We start from the raw sequence: 26513 nt of genomic DNA on the forward strand, positions 1-26513 counted from the left end.
TTTCTCAATCATCGGAAGAGACCTCGACAGGCCCACATATTTCAATTTTTCATTCAAAATCTTACGTCCTTTCAATTTCCATTACATAAACTCCATATGCATGCAATCACGATTGGCCATCCTGGATTTCCAATTTTCAAATCCTTCGCAAAATTCTCTTCTCTTCTATTTTCAAGTCACAAACTACTTTCAAGTTTACATGAAATAGAAGTTTTTTTTTTTTTTTTTTTTAAAAAGCCTTCTTTTGCTGCGTTGCTTGCAATTACTTCTGAACCGCGTGTTAACAATCTTAGGCTTAGCAGGAGCCTAGTGACATAATGTACTGTGCCAACAGAACAGTACATGTGTATGATCTAGCAACAAAGGGCTGGTTTCATACGTGGACAGTTTACGACCTCAACATAACTTCTCTCTTCATTCCTTTATAAACAAAACAACACATGCTTGAGATTTGGTTACTCAGAGAGACATGTACACAGACAAAGCCTTCCTTCTCTCTCTCTCTCTCTCTCTCTCTCTCTGACCCAAAAGACATACAAGAAAAGATTTTGAAGGAGAAAGGCGTGCCAGCCATATTCATCTCTCTAACTAGTAGGCTTCTTGTTGGGACCACCACAACTGTTATGGCAGAGATAAGAGACCACCATTCCATTATGTTGCACTAGACTCCTACATGCCTGGCCTCACCCTATGATACTACTGCTGCTCCTGCCACAGTACGAAAACGCCATCAACCCATTATTCTGCAAGAAGCCCTAGCCTTCATTTCATTAGCTTTGGCCCTGCTTTCTCTTTATAAAGCAAAATCTGTTCAATTCAAACTTCAAAATGCTTATACTGCGCCCTCAGTCCTTTCCTCTCCAATTATACTACAACAATTTATGGACACGTGAAACTGTGCAGTCTGTTTCAAACGTTGCACTGCCAGTGACAATAACATAAACGACCCGGACTTGGCACCAACTAGAGTTAAGAGCTAAATTACTTAGCTGCATCACTGCATGCCTGTTTCGCCTGCAAAATATAGTGATATCGACAAGCTGTTCATTTGAGTTTCCAAGGCCAGGAGGCCAGAACGAAGGCTATGAAATCAAGGTGCGTGTATTCACTTCCTGAAATGTCTGTTTTAGTAGTTTAAGCTTTTTGAGTATGTGATAGGATGAACCTTTTATTATTACAAAACAACCAAGGAAAAAAAGCACATAAAAGTATAGAGTTGAAAATGCTATTGTTCAGCAAAATGGGGGAAAAATTTTGTTCAGCAAAGTAACGGATAGAGTTGAAAATGCTATTGTTCTTTTTAGTGCACAAAGAAGAATTAAGAATCCAATAATGAAGGAAATTTATATTTTAAGCGGGGAGATCATGGATCTCACCATTATCATCGACGTCTCTGGTAATTGGTAAAGTGCTCTCCATATTTCACCGTTTGGAAAGATAAAATTCAGAAATTCTTATTTCATTGTGCTCCATTGTGTAACTATAACATATATGACTAGAGGAAGCGTTGAAGTATAGAGCTAAGACTTGTGTCGCATCCATGGTACAACCATTTTGCATTCACGTTAAGACTTACTTTAATTTTTTAAAGTGCTCTTTTAATTTTAATAATAATTGTTAAATATCATAGATACAAGAGGAAATGATAGTAATCCTTGTTGTATTAAACTACACAACATTGGTGCTATTATATAGTAAACCAATTGAAGAATACAAAGAGACACACTCAATGTGGGACTTCTACACTATTAACACTAACACTCTTAACACTCCCCCTCAAGCTGTAGCATATAGATCATATGCTACAAGCTTGATACATAAATAATACTCTCATTAGGAACCAAAAACAACAATGCTACATCAACGAAATGAAATGACTAAGTACAACAAATCAACTGAACTGACCATCAGTCTGAAGAGATGATAAAGAGACAGTGCTGGAATGGACATCAGAGCATGGATGGTGCCGGAATTATCATCGGCAAAGACAACTGAGCTGACCAGGACATCAGCATCAAGATCCCTCTCAGACATTTCATTTAACAGTTGATGAGCAGTCGTGGTTTACCCTTGACTATGCTACAAGCTTATTACAAGAAAGACCAAGTAACATAACATCAAAATAAATCTCCTAAATGAGAAACCAAAAATCAACAATGTGCTAAAAATGGCGTCGAAATGAACATCAACATGGAAGATGCCGGAATGATCATCGGCAAAGACAATTGTGCTGGAATAACCATCAGCAACATGGACGGTGTTCCCCCTCAAGAGGAACTTCTAAACAGTGCCGGAATTATCATCGGCAAAGACAATTGTGCTGGAATGACCATCAGCAACATGAACAGTGCTCCCCCTCAAGAGGAACTTCTAAACAGTGCCGGAATTATCATCGGCAACGACAATTGTGCTGGAATGACCATCAGCAACATGGACAGTGCTCCCCCTTAAGATGGATGATGAATAGTATAAATACTCCATCTTGGGAAGAAAGAAAATTAAAAAAAAAACAAAGCTTCGCGAAATCGAAAAAGTCGCAGGAGACGGCGGTGGGTCGTCGAAAAAGTCGTGAGAGACAATGGTGGATCGCCGAAAAAGTCACCGGAAAGTCATCGGAAAAGTCGCCGGAGACGGCTGTCAACGGTGGACGACGCGGTCAACGGTGGTCAACCCAACAACTTTCCAAGGATCATTCTTTTCTGATGTGACAGATCAGTCTAAGCTGCAGTCACAGAGCATACTAAGAAAAACTCGAAAAAGAAATAGCAACGGGAATCCCTCAAGGAGGGTGATATCTCTCTATAACCATATTGAAATTATGGAAAATAAAACTAAGTTAAACGGATTAAGATTCCTCTTGTTAGACTCTGATACCATGTTAAATATCATAGATACAAGAGGAAATGATAGTAATCCTTGTTGTATTAAACTACACAACATTGGTGCTATTATATAGCAAACCAATTGAAGAATACAAAGAGACACACTCAATGTGGGACTTCTACACTATTAACACTAACACTCTTAACAATAATAATAAATAAATAAAAACAACAACAAAACATGCTTCCCTACTACTCAACAGTCAACACACACACAGTAGCATATAAATAATCAGATAGACGCACGCGACACGAGTGCTATAAGATGAGATAGTTGAAGACAAATACAAATGTTAGTATTAGTGATTTCAGTTTTAGTTGTCAGGTATTTATTTTGAGAATACTAAATACATAATTTTTGCATAGAAGCAGGAGACAAACAACCAAATTATATTTAATGATGTCTGAGGATTTGACTAATGTGCTACCTCCGGAACCAAGAAGGCTGGAAAATGAACTTACGGACAAGTACGTAAGAATTATTTGTCATTACACAATTGCAAGCCAAATATAGATTATACTTACATATATATGTTGTTACTTCTGATTGAGAGCAACACTAAGAACTAGCTCTTTGCACAAGGAATTTTGAATGAGATAAGCATGAATCCCATTCGGTTGTAAGTGCCAGAACAAATATTTACATTTAGGATTGGCTTCAAACTCACATCCTCATCATGGGAGAGGTATGATAACTAAAAGAATTTCACAGTACAAGACGAGACATTCTACCATTAATATTTTCCAAACATACTAGTCTTACTTACTAAACTAAACGGCAAATTGCATTCAGATCATATTGGGCTGAGATGATAACAATGCCAATATTAGTGAAGACTTATCATTGCCTTACCGTACCCATCCATTGGATAAAAAAATTTCTAAAATATTCTCAACATTATCCTCCAAAATAAGGATGTCAGAACAATAAAATTTTAACATTTACTATCAAAACCTGGTCCATGCATGATAATATCTTAAGCCTTAACAGAAAGATTCTTTTGTAAGCCCAATACGATTTGCTTAGGTAAACACAAAAAACATAATTCTACAATGCAAAATCCTATATAACAATAGCAAGTTCTGGCATTTCCTCTTCATGCCCGTGAACTTTGACCAACCAGATAAGAATTATTCAAAGTCAAGATCAGAACCTCTTTATGGGAAAATCCATTAGCATTAAGACTTGGTTTTAGTAGTATAGACGAATTCCAAACTTCATAAAGCCAATGTAGACCAACCATAAGGAACAATGAAGGGTCAAATCTATGAGGCATAAGACATATATTCAATAACTAGTCAAATCCTAACAGAGAAACTTTTCAAGAGCCAGAGGCAAATTAAAGAATCAAGAAGTACAGAATTTTTATGTCCGCTAAATTCCTATATCTTCATACATTGCTCTTCATAAGTGGCTTTTTATTAATGTAGCAATATCCATTATCATAGTCAAAGGTGTTCAAGAATAATGATGAATGCATAATATTGGTTGTCTATAGCTTTATTTGTTTAAAAGCAATATTACTGTTTTTTATGATAAATACGCCATAGAAAGTTACTCATATTTGACAATACTCTAAATGAGAGAGCTTCGTAATTAAGAGTGAAAATGGAAAAGTTAGAAACGGGAAGTGTTGACTACTTTAAAAAAAAATGGAGAAGCATTTTAGCATATTTACATAGAGAAGAATCCGTTCCATTAGAATGTGTAAGTTACCATGCATATATGCTTTAGAGAAATTGAAACCCACAAAAGTCAAATTAAGGCCACATCGAGTGTGCAATATCTTCATAAGACCAAAGAGTTTTTTTCCCTTGAAGAATAAAAGCTTGCTCTCCACATAATGCTTCGTTCTCCATAGTTCATCAAAAAGACAAAATCTATTATAAAGGAATGCATGTTAGTCATATCTCTAACTTCATTTTTATTCCATCTTATCCCTCTAAAGTCAAACCTCAAAGTCTGCAATTTCCTAAAATAAAATATTCATAAAATCAAAAGTATTTTGTGGGTCATAGCATTATAAAAAATTGACTTTTGATGCTAGTTAATATCTATAGGTTATGTAATTGTGACTGTTAATTACATTTGGAGCTAAGGGTATGAAGCCAGGCCTAATTAACATAAGCACAGATAACATTGAAAAATTGGTTTATGGGAAACTGATGAGAGTAGGGGGTTGGCCATTATTCATGAGGAGAGAGTATACCTTGCATCACAAGGTTACGGAAAATGCTGACATCTTAGCCCTTCTTTTTATTTTACTAGTTTTAGTGTTCTTTGATCAAGTAACAGTTTTGTATTATGCCATATGCTGTACTCAATAGACATAAAATGGAGTGTTCCCCCATATACGTATAGGTTCCTGCATGAGCATTAAATATGAGCATATTGATAAGCAATATTTCCCATTTAGTAATCAACGTCACATCTATGCAAAGTATGATTGAATAAGATAATAGAATTACAGTATCACATGGGAAGAGGGAGATAGATATTTCACCTTTTAAACTTGAATGCTCATGCATGGTTGGACCGCCCATACCGAAATATGCAAAAAATAAATAAAAAACAAAAAAAGAGAAGACAACGAAGAAATCCTCCTGTACTGTACAGTTAGTCCAAATAAACAAGAAAACTGTGTTTCAAGTTCAATTTCAAACCGGCAAACATACGGAAAAAAAGGGAAAAAGCAGCTTCGAAGTTGAAAACCAAACACAAAGTGTGATAGAAATCAATTCAACATGAATTGAATTCTACCATCCCCCAAAAATAATATAAAATAAACAAAGACGCAGTACACCACAATATATTAGAACCAGATGTCCATTAATCATATCGTACAGAGAAATAAACAAATTTAAATAGTTTTACCTAGTTATCCTTATCACAAAGAAAAGAGAAGAAGAATGATATATTTTTTAACTAACTAACCATTGAAAATTTGCACCAAATTAAATACACCAAGCGTCTGCATTTTCTCTTGTTCTCTTTTCTTTCTTTCCCTCCTACATGAATGCGTATCAACTATAATACTAGTCCACTACAAGATTATCAAACGGTCGAAACATAGAGTGGGAAAGAGAGAGAGGAGAATAATAAGGGATACATTAAGACCATAAAATAAAATTTCTTTCTTTGGCCTTTCATTGTTTGTTCAAGATCTTGGGTGAGGGAAGAATTGCGTACCACTACCAGGCATAAAGGCGTTAAGAGGAGCTGGATACAAGGAAGAAGGATCGACGATTGCCCCAGACACAACGGCAGCGGCGGATGCAGCGGTGTTCGACGGCTGAACTCCGGTGGAGGAGCTTTCCATGTAATTACTGCTATCTGGACCGTAGTCGTAGAGAATTCCTTTGAACACATGCCCTCCAATGTTTACAGCCGTTGAGTATGCATACTCTTCGTCCGCATCTTCCATCGAACTAACACGTACGCACCTGAACTCCGCAGAAGAACTCACCACCGCAGGAAAATTTACATCATCTAACCCTTTTTTTTATAATATATTTAGAGAGGAAAAAAAAAAAAAGAACCATTAGGTAGATACACAAGAATAATCAGTCATTCAAAAGTGACCAAAATGCAAAATAACCTTTATAGGAAAAACAAAACAATATTAAAAAAAAGAAACCATCGAATGTAACCAACCACACAGACACTTCTTACACATGACATTCAACAAAAAAAAGAGAAGAAGATGAAAGTAAATGTGAATATGTTGGTATGCTGGAGTGAGTGTCAGCAAACAGTCACACGCATTCACAGACAGACACACACACACACACAAAGAGAGGGAAAACAGCTTCTTCCCTGACAATCCATTTTCCAGGGCAACTAAAACAACAGTGTTTTGGAAAAGAAAAAGGGAAAAAAAGAAGAGAAATCATGCTTCACACGCAAACGATACGGTCCTCGTTAGCGTTATCCTTCGAAAACTTTCTCAGTCCCTCGACATCTTTTTCAGAGAAATTCTCTCGACGCGTCTCTTCAATAGTCTCAAGTGTCAATCACAGAAACTGTGAGTGCGTATGTGTATAAATATATGCAAAGTAAGACAATACAAAGAAAGAGGCAACAACAAAATGATGATGAACGTGTACCTGAGGGTGAGGGGTTTGTAGGTAAACGAGTGCAGGCGAGAGGCGAAGAGGTTGAGTTATGATCTCTGTGCCTTCTAGGAAGATCTTCTTCTCCTCCTCCTCCTCCTCCCCCTTGTTGCAAAGTAGCTAGTTGCTGTTGTCTCTCGCGGCGCTTGGAAGCTGGAACCCAAGTGCTTCTCACATGGGTTTGGCAATCAAAGCCTCGACTCTTGCAGCAAGTCCTGCATCGCATGTGAGGGCAATCTTTCTTCGCTTGGTTTCCGCAGTCTAAACAGCTTATCCCTCCGCTTCCGCTTCCTACGGCGGAGCTGCTCACCATGAAGGCGGATCTCGACGACGATTGATCATCGGAAACGAGCCTGCTGGGCCCCACACCTAAAGCAGCTGCTGACGAGTAAAGATCTGGGTGGAAGAGAGGCCGCACTTGAGGGATGAGTTGTTGTTCTTGTTCTTGTTGATGTTGTTGTTGGTTCCATAGCTCGAAACCTCGGTAGGTGGAAACATCGTCATTTTTGTTATACCAGAATAAGTTGTCGGGAGGAGGAATATCCGTGGGTGAGTTGTGCTGGTGTTGGTCGTTGGTGTTGGTGTTGTTGTTGTTGTTGTTGTTGTTGTTCCCTCTTCTTCCTCCGCTGCTGCCTAATGAGAATATACCCGCCATTCTTGTGCCGCCTCTACTAAACCTGACCCTGACCTCAATTGTGACCGATAATCCATATCAAGAAAACCAACCTCGATCGCTGTCGTTTTGGTTTATTGTATCGGGAAGCAACTAACCAACTCGGCCAAAACTCAAAAATTAATAATAATAAAAACCCAAATTCACAACTATTGGTTCAATTAATTTTCCCAGCGCTTTCAATGTGGGGTTGAGAATTGGAAGACAAGTAGGTGTAAATATTTCTTGAAATTCTTCTATTCTTTGGTTTTTGTGTGCGTGTGTCTCCTCTCTCTCTCTCTCTCTCTCTCTCTCTATATACTCCTTTAACTTGTAGTAATAGTAGCTGTTATGGTTGGGGAAAGGGTAAATGGAAGGTTTGTTGGTTGAGGACAGACGAGAAACAGTGTCGGGGGCAGCGTTAATCGCGCCTTCAATTCATTCCAGTCTCTCTCTCTCTCTCTCTCTCAGCCAGCATTTATAAAAAGAGTAGCCACAAGAAACACAAAAGCACGATTTACAGCACTGCAAACGCCGCCATCCCCTTCTCTCTCTGCTGCCCCCTCCAATTTAAGTCTCACATCCCATTCTCTCTCTCTCTCTCCGATTCTTCCTGCAGAGTTTATGATTCTTTCTTCTTCTTTTTTAAGTTCTGAGCACTTCTCCTTTTTGTGTCTGTAGCCTGTGGTTAAGTTAGCACTATATTACAAAACCACACCACAGTAAGCAAGTTACCAGTCCACTCTTCCTTTTTATCAAAATTCTAATGGAATGGATGTCATCCATCTCATCTCAACGGTCCATATAAATTCCCGTGTTCATCCCACGTAGCACCTCGTTCCACGTGTCAAAACAAACAGCTTTCTGTCTTCCTTGTCCTCTGCCACCGGAAAACCCGCTGCTTTTTCGTGACACATTGCCCCTTTTATCTTCATTCATTTATTATATTCTTTTCATTTCTATTAAAACTCTTCGAGACTTATCTCTCATACGTATCAGTTAACATGATTATATTTTCAGGAGTATTATAATTATATAAAAATAAATTATTAATAATGAGACAAGAGAAAAAATTATATTACAATAGGTAATTTTAAAATTATCAATATTGATTCACTAAGTAGGATACTTTCAGTTTCGTATGACATAATTAAGTTAATTAACACATGACAGCTTTCATTTCCAAATTCTTATGTCCCGTTTATATTATTTATTCCCGTGAATAACTGTTGTTTATTTTAATGATTTTGAGAGATAATGGTATATGTTAAATTAAAGTAAACATTGATAATTTTGTATTAGATATATGAATACAGAGTGATTTTGAATTCTGACTCAAATCCCGCTGAGAGACTAATCAAAGATTACGCTTTCCTTATTGCAATGAACAAATCAATTTTGGTGTGATTAGTTTATTGAGGTAGAGAGATTTGGGACGGTGAAAAAGAGGTGAAGTGATCAGATTTCCATAAAAATAATCATGCTACTTCAACTATTATGTGCCGATGGAGGGGAACACAGCGCCACCACATCGTGATCGTACTTCTATTCTTTTCGTATTAATCAATATTATTAAGATTGATATTTTAAATAAAATTAAAAAATCATAAAATATAAGAGTGTAATATAAAAAATCGTAAAAAATTATAAAAACATAAAATTATAGTGATAAATTAAAATTTTAATAATTTATTATAATATTAATCTTTTTGTTTTTTCACTTTGAATTTTTTTTATTTTTTTAATAACAAGCAACTTGAATCGAATGGTTTTCCTTTCCAAACTGTTTTTTTTTTTATATAAACTATAGATAACCTCCAATAAAGGTCAAAAAATTTTAAGTCAGGAACATTTACGTTATAATGTGATTAATTTTCTTAAAAGAAAATTTTGTATATTCACAACAACTTTAAATTAAAATCTTGGTTAAACGAAATAATGGTAATAGCAATATAATATTATTGAGTGACACTTGTGTTTATGTGGTTATTTCATTAAACAATGTGCGATGGGATGAATGGATCATAAACCTGAAGTATGGTTGACCCTATTTAAAGAAGGGCAATAGTGTCATTGAACAAAGGTGCAAAGCATGATCATTCTTTAATGAAATAATGAGTAAAATAATGGTGTGGGACAGTGATGATTAATATGGTTAGAAAATAGAGAGTAAGAGAAGGCGCCGACCTGCAAGGGCATGAGCATTGAGACCTATCGCAGATATTTCGAACCGTACGGTGTATGCTTACTGAAAATCCCCCCACCCCCACTACACAACAAAAAAACTGAAAACTTACTACATTTATATATTTCTTGCCACATCACCCTCATTACAATTCTCTAATTGTGACTAATTATTATAAGCTTTAGTTCTACAAAATTATCTACACGTTTTCAAAATGATATTATTTTAAATTAAAAAATTATAATAAAAAAAATTATTATAATCTTAAAATAAATTATAATTACACAAATATATTAATTTTTTTTTCAAAACGATATTATTTTGGACTCAATCTAAATAGATTATCTACCTTGACTATAGAAAAAACAAATCATTATAACAAAAAAAAAATAAACTAGTGCTTTTTTAAAAATTAGAGAATTGACCAGACTTTTTAGTTATAACTAAGCGATGACTAAATTAATAATCAAATTATTACTATACATCACAAGATATATATTCATATTTAGAAATGAAATAAATGTAGGTAATATGTATTTCATAATATATAATATTAAAACACTTAAAAATTCCCCTTCAATATAATAAAGGCAATATTATTTCACACAAATCATTTTAGAAAAGATTATAAAATTATTTTACTCAATTGTTATAAATGATATATTATTTCTTGTTTGTTCAACCTTAATTTGCCCGATGAAACTCACCGTAATCACATTTAACTCTTTTCATAAAAATAAATTAATTCCTCTCTCATTTATATAGTTGTTCTGCATTATTGTGACAATATAAATCATTTGGCATTTAAGCGCTGTTTGGATGGGGTTGTAAAAAAATAATTTTTTATATTTGGTTATTTTAAAAGTATTTTTTACGAAAAGTAAAACTACTTAGATTTTTAAAAAGTATTTAAATTTAAAAAAAAAATTTAATTTTTGACTTCTATTTTTTTTTTAAAACAGACAAATATTTAACTTCCAAAAAATATAGACTTTTGATTTTTTTTATTTATATTTTTTTAAAATAGATATCCAAATAAATTTTATAACGAGAAATATTTTTTTCTAAAAATAATAATTTTTAAAGAAAAAAAAACTCTAAACTTGCCCTTTGTACTTTTCCAACTATCATTATCACCACATGATAATTTTTCAATTTTTCATCACCCTAACTCGAATGGCAGGCGTGATCTTCAGGTGCGCTCACTTTTCAGAACCAACAGCAAAAGCAAATATTCTTTCACTTTTATTTTTTTTATACTAGCTTTCAAATTATTTTTTATGAAAACAATTAAGTCTAATTTCGAACCATGCATAAACATAATAAAACTTTTCAAGAATTAGACAGTGTTATGCATAATAAAATTTGTATTATACAAAAAAAAAAAAAAAAAAGATGTACAAATAAGAAGACATGTATTAAGAATCATATTTTATCATCACCAGAATATAAGCAGTTGCAATGCTCATATCAATTTTAAAAAACTAGTTAAAAGCTATGTAGAGTTATTAGAAATTTTAATCATAAATATTATATTAAACCCTATTCACTGATGCAGAAGAATATTATATAAAAAAATGCATCGCCCGTGTAATAAGACAAAATATAAGCACAATTTTTCTTTATTTAATCTAATTAAAGGGAAAGGATCCACTTATCACTAATTAAGTTTGTCACTTTTTACCATCAAATTTTAATAGTTCATTTTCGTCAATTTGACGGTTATAATTTTTTGGATGTGACTTATTAATTAGTTATTATTTTTCAATAAATTTCAATCATCAAATTGACGGAAATCAAACGTTAAAATTTGATGATAAAAAATGATAAACTTAATTGGTGGTAAATATATATTTTTCCCTAAATAAATCTCTATCCGTGTGATAATATATATATATATATATATATTAGATTTTTGATTCATTAATTTTTAATTGCTTTAATTTAGTCTATTATAATTTTTTCCCGATTCTTCAAAACTTGTTTTTCCTAACTTTTCATTTAATAAGATAAACTGTTTAGTTTATTATACTCAGCATGAGAATTATTCTGACAGGACCTTGGATGCTATTATAAAATCTTCATAGTATGTTACTACTTCATATACATTTTCAAAGTAAGAAAGGGGAAAATGACATTAGGTGATTTATCATCCGGGAGATCTTCACATATCAAAGGATTAAGCGTTAAATTATAATAAATAAATCTGACACAATCTTTATTCAAAATTTTAAGATATTAAATATATGAATATTTTTAGTTATATATTCTCTCCTTATTTAATTTATGCATTCACATTTAAATACCACATCACAAATGTCATTTATTTAAATATATTAATACTAACAAACAATAAATTTAAACAAAACGGGAATAAATCAAAGTAGTGATGCCTGATCCCATTTTTTTAATCAACCATGGGTTCCAGTCAGTCGACCATGAATAACTAGTTGGATGTACTGCTAATGGGATATGATATGTGGCACCCTAATGGAGAATAATTGCTTAATGACTTACCTATATTCCATCGTAGGTCTATGTCATTCTCAAACGTGCCTTTCTCATGAAAAATATATATATAAATATTTTTTATAAAATAATAAAAATTGTACACATAACTTAATACAAATAATCTAAACCCCTTACCACTAGATCAATTATCTTAAAAAATATCGTAACATCTCTAAATGTAAAATATGTATAGGACGATGTCGCAGCTTGTTAAATGAATAATTTTTATCCTCAGATTTCTTTTATGTAGAAGATTTTTTTTTGCTTTAAAAAAACAATATGTCCGTATATTATGATTTCAGAGATTTTATTATTAAATTAATTTAAAAATTATTCAAATGTTATCATATTAGATTGTAAAAATTTAACATAATTAATCACTGAAAGACATAAAACCGTCACTAACTATATTTATATAGAAAATAAAATTGGTAATATATAAAAGGGGAAAAAGTTTCCGATGTTACTTTAGATAACTTTGTCTAATGTTCATCGAAACGACGTCGTTTTGGGGTTAAAAAATTAAAAAATTAGAATGATAAAGACCATTATAACCCTGAAATAAATTAAAATTACAAAAACACTATGATTTCCGTCCCAAAACGACGTCGTTTCGATGAACTTTAGGTAAAGTTATCTAAAGTAACTTTAGAAAAAACAAACACTGTATAAAAAGACAAATTTGATAACAATTTTATATGTTAGAAAATTTGATATAATGCGTGTGGGAGTTGACCAAGTAACGATAAGAGCATATATTTGATCATCCTCAACGGTGGCGGACATAGAAAAATTTGTTTATGTCCGCACATTTAGTAGCGGGGTGCTTCCAAATTTTTTTTTGTAAAAATAGTTTAAATCAACGCTTGAACCCGCTCATAATCTAGTTGCTTCCATAACAAGCTGCAAGCAATAGTTTGACCAATTATTTCCCCTCGTAAATCTTACCAATCCTCCAATCAATTTGCGTTGCTATATCTCCGTACGTTGTTACTTTGCTAACTAATACAAGAATAAAAATCTTTTTTGGTCCCTAACAAAAAATTCGGTCTCCACTTTAGTGCATTATAAAAAAAAATTAGTCACATTGTCTCTATGAAATTCAAAGTGGACCGATTTTGATCTTTTTGAGGGACTAATGTAGGTCTTTTTTTAATTTGTGAGGACCACGATTTTAACTAAACTTATTCACTCTAAATTTTTTAAGGACCTCGAGACTAATTTTTGTTATAAGGGATTAAAATGGGAATCATAATTTCTGTTAGGGACTTAAAAAAGTATTTACTCCTAGTATATATATTGAATCAAGAGATAAATAAGTACCTGCAACAACAAAAAAACTACAAAATCTTATTTTTATATCCGCACTTGCGGGCATTTGCCCTCAAGTGCGTCTGCCACTGATCCCCAATATTTTTTTTAAAAGAATTTTAAAGCTTTACTCCTGAATTTGTAAGTTACTTTTGATTTATAAAAAAAATGATATAATGAGAGTTTAATAATTAAGAAACTAATTTGACGATATTAAATACTTTTTTCAAAATGGATATGAAAAGTTATTAACATTTTATAATCTTTATATAATTATCGTAAACAGCAAAGAATTTGAAAAGGAAATCAATAAACAGTATTAGGACTGTTATTTGAGTTAGAGGGGCCGGGCGAGGGACCGGAATGATAAACGATTTTGCGGATGGGCGTGACTTCTGAAATTCGTGATTTATGACAAATTTTTTAGTCATAATCGATGAGCGGATGATATTTATTTTTTTTTGGTACATTGTCAGGAGGGCATCCTCATTCAATCTTCTCCGGGTACCATGCTCTCGGGGTACGGCGAAAGGATGAGACTAATCCCCTAACCGAAGATTTTTTGGCTTATCCTCTGACCCCAAAAATTTCCCAAGAAACTACTTGAGGCATGATTTGATCCCTGCACTAAGTAATCCCTTAGGAGCTCAGCTGCCAACTGAGCTACTTTTCGAAGTTAGTAACTGTGTCCCAGTCACATCATGCCACGTCACTGAATGTTCCGCGTGGCCTATTCGCCAATTTCTAAACAGGCGAGCTCATTTTAGGTGCAGCCAGCGAGAGTACCAATTTTTTTTTACCTAAATATGGGATATAAATTAAAATAATTATAAAGAGAAAAATAATGTAATAATATTATTTTTTGTCACTAAATGAATATTTGATAAAAGAGAAAAAAAATTTACAGAGAATTTTTTTTCCAGAAATATGATAAAAAAAAATTTCCTGTGTAAACTATGAAAAAGAGTTTGGTACGTCCAAATTTTTTTCAAAAATATTTGGTTAATTATACTGTTGTTATAGAAAAATAAAAATATCATATATCAGATGATATTTTCATTTAAAATTTCATAGTTAAAATTAAAATAATGAGAAAAAAAGTTTCTCAAAAATATTTTTAATTTTCTGATACCAAACATTAGAAAAAAAATTTGCTCAGCCCACTTTCTCCGGATTTATGTAACAATCTCGATGACAAACAGCACATTCACTCTCAACTATCTTGTCATCTAATTATTTTAGAATTATTTGTTTTCATTATCTATATTTTCATGATGAAGTATTTGTCATTTTAAATGACATAAATTTACGTCATTTTAAGATAGATAGACACATAATTTAATTTTTTATTTAAAATTTAAATTAAAAATCACCTATTTTATCTCTCTAATGATTTTCATTCTTTGTGTCAATCTCTCTTCTAAAATAACATAATTTATGTCATTTAAAATAATAAACAATCAGACCCAACATTTATTTATGTATTTCCTGATGAAAATTAATGGGCATACCTAAAGCCCTAAGCCCCTAATTGAGGTCAAAAAGTTTTTAAACTCAATCCTGGACAGAAGAAAAAGACTACTCAGAATTATATAAGTTCTGAGTTTGGTCTGATGTTCTATTCCTGAACCAGTTTGGTATGATAATAAAATTGATGGTTAAATTTGTTTATATTATATACTAAAAAAAATTGTAGATTATTTTATTATACAATTTTATGAAGAAACATTATTTACGAATTTTAACTTTCACTTTTTACCTTCGTTTCAGTTTTAGTTACAAGTGGGGCAGAAAATTTTCAATCTAACCTGACTTTTATTATATCAGTTGTCAAGACGCTATTATTTTGGTAACAGTTTCTTGTTTTGTTTTTTAGTATATAAAAATAAAAATAAAAATTCTGCAGTTAATGCAGATAAATTATCTAAATTTACTTCCAAAACGATGTCGTTTTGAGATTGAAAGATTAAAAAATTATAAATATAAAGACTATAATAACCCAGAAATAAATTAAAATTATAAAAATACTATAATTTTTGTCCCAAAATAACATCGTATTAAACTTATTGCAGACAACTTATTGCAAAAAATGCGAACCCATATAAAAAATGGGATTTGCTTCTCTTTCTTTTGCAGAAAAATTATCAAACATCCTGCTGACACAAAGAAACAATGGGCCCATCATTTTATAAAAAAAAAAGTGAAGCACGATTTACTATGTTAGTGAAGAAAAAAAATTCAAATTCCCGCTGCATAAGAAAAAGTTTTCTCGTAAAAAATAGGTGTTTATATTTCCCGACTGTTGGAGAAGAGAAAAGTTACTACATAAATATTTTTGTGGGATCCATTGTTATTTTTTAATAAGAGAAAAAGATTGCATATTTATTTATGGGTCAATAGGAAAAAAAATTATTTTCCTGCAATATAAGAAGTGATAAATATGGGCTTATTGTTTTTGTTTTTTATACAGACTTATATGAAAATGAGCGTGTTCTATTAATATTTTTTCTCTTTTCTTTCAATAATGAAATTCATTTATTTTCATTGAAGTTTGATGGATAATCTTTTTCTGAAGCAAAAGCATAAGCATTTTCCCGAAATTTAAAGGACATGATAAGTTTCTTTTCATTTTAAATCAGGATATATTATAAAATTTTAATAAAAATATATAATAAAATAAAAATGTATCTACCGATAATGATTCCGAAATTCTAATAATCTACATTACACAACTATAACGAACAAAAGATCCATAAAGGATAAGCCCACGTTTACAAACACGGGACGACAAATTACGAAGGAAAATACATGGACGACTCGTATTTTATGAAGTACATACGTGTATTATATAAGCTGTAACGTGAAAACGAAAGAGCGTGAGCGATTTGTACCCCAAAAGAGGACTATGAACTCCCAATGCTCATACATATATAGTTGGCGTTCAAACTTATATAAATGAAGGGAGAAATTATTTTCATGTTATATGAGATAAATTTTTTCTTTTATAAATCTTTCTATAAAGTGTCATTTTTTTCTCTCTTTTTTTCATGTGGATAAACTCATAAATTTGTCTCTATGAAATGAGAAAACTTATTTTCTTTAACATGATATTAATAAAATTCATAAATGAATGAATATAAATAATAGGGTTTTATTAATCTCATCTTAAAGGAGATAAGTTATCTCATGTCATAGAGATAAATTTGTGGATTCCACCACCTGAAAAAGAAAAAAAAAATGTGACACAGTTATCGAAATGTGTGTAGGAGAAAAAATATCACATGTAGCATAAGAGTAGTTTTTCCTTAAATAATATATAGCAAGGTTCGGGGAATAGCTAGCTAGCTAGGTATAGCTATAGCTAGGATGGTCCTATACTACATAATTTACCGAGACCAAGAATGTAACCCACGTCACAACAACCATTCGTACTCAAATATCGCATTCATGCAATGGTGCAGATAAATAGATGTCACATTATTGTACTGATGATGCGTAGATGGCTATCTTCTCTATTGAGTATCATTTACTAATTAAGTCACTTGCGTTACAAGTATTAGTTAACTGTCTGCCACTTTTTTGTTTGCTCATCCCATTACTCGCATCATACTATACTGTAAGGTTCTAAATTCTCATCAACTCTCAACTTTGCTTGCTATATGTATGGTTTTCAGCGGTCGGACTTCAACGACCCTTTCATTTGTTCCTCACTTCCTCATTTTCAATTCGAGGAATGACATCAAATACAAGGGAAAAATTACGGTTCTGTGATGGTATTCATCGGTATATACACGTACAAAGAACCTAAACGCCATAATTTTGAAGTATTGCATTACCGTAAATGAGGTATGACAATTTCCTAGTATATATTTAGATGAACACTATCGCATATCCCTTTTTCCCTACATAAAATGGGTTAATTGGTTATTAAAAATATCATTTATATATATATAAAAAACCTCCGCACGCATCTCAGTTGAAGTATAGAACCACCTAAAACTAAAACCACCAACGCATTAAAATGCATAATTAACTTCTAGCCCTAAAACAATTAATTATGAGTATGATTTGAGCTCAAACATTTGTTGTTAGAAAATAATATAAAATATTACAAAACTTGTACTTTTAAATTTTTGGTTGAATTGATTCTTTACATGGTGTTAGAGTTTCAGTAATCACGAGGTTATGAGTTCAATCCTCACTACCCCACTAGGTAAATCAAAAATTAAGCAGTGCAATATTCATACTTCAAACCCAAAAAGATTATTGCATGAGAAAATATATTAAAGAATAATATAAATCATTAAAAAAATACTCACCCAATAACTTGAAATTTGTTGTTAAATTAATTCTTTACATTTGTCATTTTTTGTTGACGAATCTGAATGAAGTAGAGAGTTGACCTATTAAATAAGTATTTAAGCCATAACTGATTTGATCCACACAAGGGTTAAATGTAATTAAACTTTACTTTCATGAAATCCACATACTTCAATCATATACACATATATAATTTGGTAGAAGAACGTTATCAAACTTATAGAAAGATATAAAAAAAATAATAATAATTGTAAATCTTTCTAATCGGTCATCTTAATATATTTTTCTTATTTATTTTTCTATTTTTTCGTAATTTGTTCTCTTCTTATCGATAGCCAATGACAATTATTTAAAATAAAGACCAGTTAATGTTGATGTTGACTAAATAAAAAAATTAAATACTCCTGTATATTTTTAAGACATTAAATGTACCTACCTTTTAATGTTAATACTTTCTTTATACTGAGTGTTAGGATTTAGGAAGATTATTAAGAATATATTTTAGGAAAATATAATTCTTGAAAGAAAAAAATTGCTAGCTATTACTCTCAAAGTAATAATTAAGAAAACAAAAGAGAAAAGTAGTGCTTCTATAAGTTTTGCAGTCTTCTTAAAATTTTTTTCTAAGTTAATACATAGACTTATCCAATGCGAATTCATGGATCTAACGGCTAGAAAACTCAAGCGCTTATGCGCGCTCCCGTCTAGCAAATTTCAAAGTATAATGTTTTAAATAAAAAGTATTGAATATTTTTTAACCACTACCGTTAATAAAGCATTTGATAGAAAATTTGTTGTTAATAAATATCGTAAGAGCATTGATTAAAGAAATAAAATTTATAAATTTCAAATGAAAAGTACGTAATTTGATATGATGAAAATTTAAAAAACATTTACAACTTTCTTTTCAAAATAACTAAGAGCATTTAATACGCATTTACTATTGTGTATTGATCAATCAAAAAATTATTCGGTTATATCACACACGGTTGAGCTTGTTACTATTGATAAATGTATGGGCCAGAGGCAGACCCAGGGGAGGGGTTAGGGTTGGCCACCGTCCCTCCCTAATTTTTAGTTTTTTTACTATATATATATAATTTTGGGATAAAAAAATTAAACAATTGAGCTAAAAGTTTCAAAAAAAACTTAAACAAACACAAAACTTAGAGATTGAAATTGCAATTTCTCCAAATGAAGTAGCAAACTTTTAGAGCTCAAGAAAAAATTCAAAATCGGGCACATCTAGAAAATCAATTATTTATTCTCTTATTGATAGAGTAATTAGACTTGTACTCACTATCCCAATTTTTATGGCAACTACTGAAAGAGCTTTACCTGCCATGAAAATAATCATGACCAGACTTCAAAATCAAATGGAAGACCAATTTCTTAATGATTCTTTGATTACATATATTGAAAAATAAATTTTTTAAATTTTAGCACAGATTCAATTATAGAAGAGTTTAATAATATGAAAAAACGTAGATCAAGAGTTAAGAGAATTGACCTTGAATTTTGTAAAAGAACTCTTTCAAACTTTTTATATTAGGTTCATATACGATTGTATGTACTTTCCTTTATAATATAATTTTTTTTCGCCCCCCACTATAACAAATTCTGGGTCCGCCACTGGCCTGGGCTGAGGTGTTCTTCGCGAGATGTTTGGGTTATTGGTGAGATATTTTGCAAGATAGTCGTACTAGTGTAGTTGCTTTTGAGAAGACTGATATTGTACGTATAAGACACTCCAACGTTCAAGTCAATATGAGTTAAAGGTATTTAAGTATTGATGGATACATGATTCTACATGGGTTTAATGCCTTCGTATTTATAGTGAATGTGAGTCTTGTTTATACCGCCTTGTTATGGCTTCATTCATTTTTTTTGATCGATAATGGTAGCTTTCATAGGCTATGTTGTGGACAAGATGTCTGTAGTCAGGCTAATTCCTTGCAGATGTCACGACATGCAAGTGTTGTCCTTCAGTCGTTGGCTTGTGTGGTGGTCAAGTTGTTTTAAGCAATTGATGTCTCAAAATCCTTTTGTCTGTGCTGTTGGTTGCATGTGTCGAGAGATTTGCAAGATCCTAATGTTATGCTGAATGGACGCATTTTCTTCTCCACTTAACAATGGTCTTTTGGGTTCATTGGGTCGTTCTTGTGTTGAACCTACTATCTCAAATAAGTATCGTCCTGATCATGTATTGTAAAATACTTTAATTAACTAGTACCTTAAGGCATCATATAGCAAAACCAAAAAGAAAACTATGATTTTTTTTTTTAATAAATCTAATTCTTTCAAATATAATTTTCTTCATTTCTTTATTTAAATTAATTTTTATTTCTTTACAAATTATTTAGCTTTCTTTTTTATAAATCAGACAAAATATATACAATATGTTACCCTATCTTGTTTTCCTCTATATATTATCTTCTATTTATTTATGAGGGGGTGAGGAATTTAAATTTGCACTAATTTAGACAAGACAACACAATAGTAGGTCAATATGTTGTAGCATGCAGATTTGAAGAACTCTCAATTTTTTCTTTGTAAATGAGAAATAATAAAGAAAAAGGGGGCAATTTAATTATATTACACTGTATTTCTTTTAAATTTGAATATTGTATAAGACAAATATTTGATGAACTTGATGGGGCAATCGCCATTCCTAACCCCTCTTGAACTCTATCGTTGCGTTGATGATATATGAATAGTTTTAGGTAAATGTATATGTTATGTTGCACGAAAATAAAATCATTTTTCTACTGACACTTTGATTTTTGAGCCCTTCTTTTTTAAAATGAAAAAATAAAAAAATTGCGAGCTCCACCAAACCCATGAGTCTACGGGAAATGTTGCTTCTTTCCAGCAACATGAAGGAAGTAAACCCCAATTTTTTAACACATCAAGGATACGTTTCCACTATCAGTGAACAATAATTGGCTATTATGTCCGAAATATTATTCATCGATCCGACAAGCTCACAGATTGTACTAACAATTCCCTGATTAGATGGATAATTATAATAGTAAAATTCCTCAAGCATTTTTCATTCCCTCAAGCATTTTGCATTATCTAACATAACATTAATAGTAAAAATCCCAAACTGTGGAATTTTTAATCACAATTTCCTATATAAATATAATTTTCCATTAAAATGCCTCCGCACACTTTTACCTACTTGTTGAGAAGTAGGTTGCTCGTGTTGTTTCGCGGATTTTGTTCAGTATTCCCTATGATATAACTTTTTCTCATATGAACAAATAGAAGAACCTAATGGATTTCAACTAGACAGCGGACCTCCTGACGAAAAAATGATTGGATCCACCAATCACTGGAAATAGGGTTCTGCTCCTTGCTTTGAGGAAGGGACAGACAGTCGTGACTTTATCGCCTATCTATGTTAATTGCCTGAGCTCAGGCTTCAACATAAAATGAAACAACTTGTATCCTTTAAAAGGATAAATTATTTTTCCATACTTTTAACACATCCAGTAAAATTCCTCAAGCATTTTGCATTCTCTAACATAACATTAATAGTAAAAATCCCAAACTGTGGGATTTTTAATCACAATTTTCTATATAAATATAAGTTTCTATTAAAATTCACTCTAACCTTTGTTGGGCCATGCAAGTGGAGCTCATGGCGGAGAGAAACCACCAACTATGGGCTAAGTGAGCAACGACATTAAGTAAGCTTGGAACACCATATTCAAACCCAAAATCTTAAGGCATTGGTGCATGAGTCATTCCACTTATATGGTGCTCACTTAGTCCATTCTTAACCAATGCAGGACTTTTTCACCCAATCATTTACACTTGGATTCCTCATCATCTCCGCTTCGAGCGTGAGTCATAGGCCCACATTCTTTTCCCTCAAGGAGAAGCTTCTTCGAGTATTCATGGGGTTCATCAATGCTTGGCTTTTCATCAAACATTGACTCTTTCATCAAGGCTTGACTACCCAGCGAGACCTTGGCTTCCCACATTAAGACATACTCGGATCACCACAGGTCAATCCACCATTAGCTCTGATACCGATTGTTGGGCCGTGCAAGTAGAGCTCATGGCAGAAAGAGACCGCCAACCATGGGCCAAGTGATCAATAACATTAAGTGGGCTCGGAACACCACAATCAAACCCAAAACCTTAAGGCATTAGGTACATGGGTCCCTCCACTTATATGGTGCTCACTTAGTCAATTCTAAACCAATGTGGTACTTTTTCACTCAATCATTCACACTTGGATTCCTCAACAACTTTTCCCTCTATATATAGCTACTACTTACTTCAGTAAGTACGGAATCGTAAACAAGTTTAAATTAGAGTAAAGTATCTTTTGGGTCTTCAACAAATACTACGGATCCCAATTTAATCCCCTTAAAAGAATCGACTTGTAATTCCTTTGAAATTCGAAATACTCCCATGTTAGTTTTTTTTAGGGACTAATGAGGGTCTTCTTTGTATTTATGAGGGACCACGATTTTGACTAACTCTATTTTGAATGTTAGAGGGACCCCATGTCGACTTTTTTTTTCTTTTAAGAGATTAAAATGGGCTTGGTAATTTTTGTTGAGGATCCAAAAGGTATTTTACTCTTTAAATTAACTATCATTGATATATTTTGAATGAAAAAGTGAATGAAAAATTTAACGGGTTTGAGACATCGAGATGTATGCAGTACCCATGAAGGACGACATGTACTTTTTTGTGAAAAAATGTGCATCGGACATGTTTCGAACATCAATATGCTTCGAAATGGTTTTAATTAAAGTCAACGTTTTCGACATACGATCAATGTTCAAGCATATCCAATTTTTATTTTATTTTATCTTTTTAACTAAACATGAAAAATTAATTTATAAATTAACGTATAAATTAGTTATATAATTTACCATGTTTTTTTTTTGCTTTATATGTATGTTATAGAATTTGAATATTTGATTGGTTATATAACTAATTATGGGCTGTTATACGTATTAAATGTAAACTATATTATATATATTAAAAATGGGTTTGTTTTTTCTAAAGTTACTTTAGATAACTTTATCTAATGTTCACCAAAACGACGTCGTTTTAGGACGGAAATCATGGTTGTTTTGTAATTTTAATTTATTTCAGGGATATAATTGTCTTTATCATTCTAATTTTTTAATTTTTCAACCCCAAAACGACGTCGTTTCGATGAACATTAGACAAAGTTATCTAAAGTAACATCAGATATTTTTTCCCATTAAAAATACTATCTAATATCAAAATGTGTCTTAAAGTATCAAAATATAATATTTTTTAAAATTAACGTGTCGGGTGTTGTGTCGGTGTCAATACACCATAGTTAGTACAAGTTTCTTTTAACTATTTACTAAAGACATGTTCATTTTTTTTTTTTGTTATGAGCTTGTATTGGAGGCTTATATTCTAGAAGGCTTAAGAAAATACAACAATAAAAGGAAATTAAGAGAAATAAAAGAAAGAATCATTATTGATACTTATCCTAGTGCGATAGTAATGGACCAAATTTTGGGAGCCCGAAAAGCCACTAAAGGTTCAGACTTTTACTATTGACATGTAAACTCTATAAATAAGAAATAAAATCTACAGGTACGACACTCATATTTTCTCTCATTACTAGCTGTCACTGTGCACACACATCATCCCATTAGCAATGTCGTTATTCTTATATACAGTGATCGATTATCCTCAAAGGCATCTCTTTCATATATGCCTAAGAGAGTGGTAGATCCAAGAACAACATATTTCTCTGATTAGACACTTTTATCTCTAGAATAGAATATTTACAAAAAAAAATAAGTACGCAACATTTCCTTGTAAAAAATAATGTAAATAAATCACAGTTTGAATTAGATAAAATTTATTTTATCTTACATTTTACATCATTCCTTTTCTGTTCACTTTTAAAATATATTTTTTATAAATAATTAGAATTGCCTCACAAAATATAATTGTGTTAATTAATAGAAGAGATAATCCATCACCCGGCTCTATATATATATGGCCATGATAAATGCAACCTTGTCACATCACCGATGACGTTCGCTCTTAAATTTCCAGTTTATGTGACCAAAATGACCTTATCTATATTAATATTATTCATACATTGAGTTATTGCGCAACGAAAAGAAGCATACGTCGCTGTCAACTTTTATTCTCTGAAAAACTTATTTATATTTACAAAGGGAAAAATGTCTATCATTTAAAATTACACAACTTATATCCTTTCACTCTCACAAAGAGGTGGGACCTACACCTTTATTTTTTTTGTCAACTCTCTCTCCTCCTTAATCTATCTCTTTCTCTCTCTTAAAATGACACAACTTTACATCCTTTAAAATTATAAACACTTTTCCCATTTACAAATAATCACAGCTGGCTTGCTACAGATGCGAATAGTTTTTCAACTCAATAATGAGGAGATGGAGACGAATCTACGAAATCTTACATAAACAAAGGCCAAAATTGTGATCGACAACGTATTTTAATTTGATCATGTCAATAATTTTAAAGTAGAGAAATATTTATCATGTATTTTTAACGGGATATGTTAAATTTATAAAAAAAATTATTATAATTTTTACAAACTGCATTATATATTATAGATAATACATACTCAAATAATATGTATTACTCATAATACATAGTATAGTTTGTAAGAAATTGTCAAAAAAAATTATAAATATAACCCGCTCATTTTTAATACTTTTCAAATATTTTTATCATTAGATAAAAATTTATGTATGTCTTATTAATAAAAAATACATTTGAGTTATTGAATAGATTTATATGGATATTTTATTTAATAATTATAAAAGAAAAAAAATTTGTCATTTTAAATTATATATCTTTGCATTATTTGAGATAAAACAACATTAATTTGATATATATTTGATGATTTTTTAAATTATTTCACCACCATAAAATTAAGAAGAAAGAGAAAATAATGGAGAGAATGTAAAAAATTAATAATTATGTACCAAAACAAAACAGTTTCATCTAAAATGAAATAAATTTATTTCATTTTTTTAATAATAAAATATCAAAAAAAATATTTAAAAATGTGTTAGAAAATGTATTATTAATTATCATATTTTAATATTGAACTGCTTTTTGTAATACACTTTAAAGAAACTCTGTGTGTGTGTTGATCTTTCTTTCAATGTGTTATAAAATAACTAGCGTTAATTTTTATAAATTCAATTAGACTTTTTATCGTTAATACATCTGAATAATTTAATTTTCTCTTTGATTTTTTGTTTGTTGGTAAAAGTACATTTGATATTTTAATATAAGTTTATTTCCCTATTATCTATTAATAATCGACATAGTTTAGCAGTTTATATTATGAAAGAATCAGATGCTAAAAGAACGTGGATTGAAACATAGTAATCAATAGACAAAGTAAACTACTCATAACTCCACACATGGTAGCCAGTGGCAGATGTAGGTGAGTGCAAGTCTGTGCAGCACACACAAATTTTTTGAAAAATAAAAAATAAAATATATTGTAAGTCATTAATAAAAATTACAAAATCTAATTTAATCTCCTAGAAAGAAGTTGACTTATGAGTTTGATTTTCTAGAACAAAAATACAGAGTTTGATTTTTTGTTTAAATAACTTTTATAAAACAAATTGTATAATTTTCGAGTTCTAGTTGAAAAAAGTTAATTTTCGTAGTTCTAGTTTGATTCTCTCATATTTTCTCACTTTAATTTTTACATTTTTTTTTCTTATAATAGTGGGACTCACTTATTTTCTCCTTACAACATAAGATAATTATATTATGTGAAAGGGGACTAATAAAATCCATAATTTAAAACAGGGTTTTATAAGAGTTATGTTGTAGGAAAAATGATTGTATAATGTTATACAAATTCGTTTTGCGTGCCGTAATTTTGTTTTTTTTCCTTCAAAAAATGTGAGCCCCATAAAATATTGTGTGAATAGAAAAATTTATTGTATCATATTAAATTACAAATGTAAATCTCTTTAAAATAACTCAAACTTATAAAAATACTTCGTAATAAAAAAAGGGGTTTAGTTTTCTTACACGACAGTATGTTTGCAATAAAGTTGCAGAAAAGATGTAGTCAACCACCAGGAACACACAGGGCTCGAGAATAAGAAGAGGACAACAATTATTGGGACTCGCAGACACTGAGATTCACACACAATTCACCTCTCTCCTCTTTTGTTGCATGAATAAACCACCGCTAAATTTTCTTTTTCTTGCTGTCTCGTTGGAGAGTTTAATGCGTGATTGAATTAACTATTCTAAGGTTGATTTTTTTTCAACAGTTATATATACAAATATACAATCTTATATCCAATCAATTATTTTTAAAAAATTACTGCTAACTCAAGCATATATTTATCTTATATAAATTTCAATGTAACAAGCTATTTTTTTTTAGGATAATCTCCTGGTCTAATTCAATGTCATAATTCGCAAAATGCCTTCACGGTAATTCAGCTTCAAGCCCGGGTTATACTTATATTTTGAAATACTTTGTCATGAA

The 26513-nt window shown here is 31.4% G+C and overlaps 1 protein-coding gene across 1 annotated transcript; it reads right to left on the reverse strand.

Moving 5' to 3' along the window:
* Positions 1-6026: 6026 nt before the first annotated feature.
* LOC133291373 (protein SHI RELATED SEQUENCE 1-like) lies at positions 6027-7650 on the reverse strand. The gene is made up of 2 exons (XM_061489628.1): positions 6990-7650; positions 6027-6378 (listed from the first exon to the last, which is right to left on the reverse strand). Exons 1-2 carry the CDS (start codon positions 7648-7650, stop codon positions 6041-6043), a joined length of 999 nt encoding a protein of 332 aa, XP_061345612.1. The 3' UTR covers positions 6027-6040.
* Positions 7651-26513: the final 18863 nt, after the last annotated feature.

The sequence above is a fragment of the Gastrolobium bilobum genome, unplaced genomic scaffold (genome assembly GCF_033153095.1).
Source record: "Gastrolobium bilobum isolate Gb01-03AN ecotype WA unplaced genomic scaffold, APGP_CSIRO_Gbil_v1 utg12132, whole genome shotgun sequence".
NCBI lineage: Eukaryota > Viridiplantae > Streptophyta > Magnoliopsida > Fabales > Fabaceae > Gastrolobium > Gastrolobium bilobum.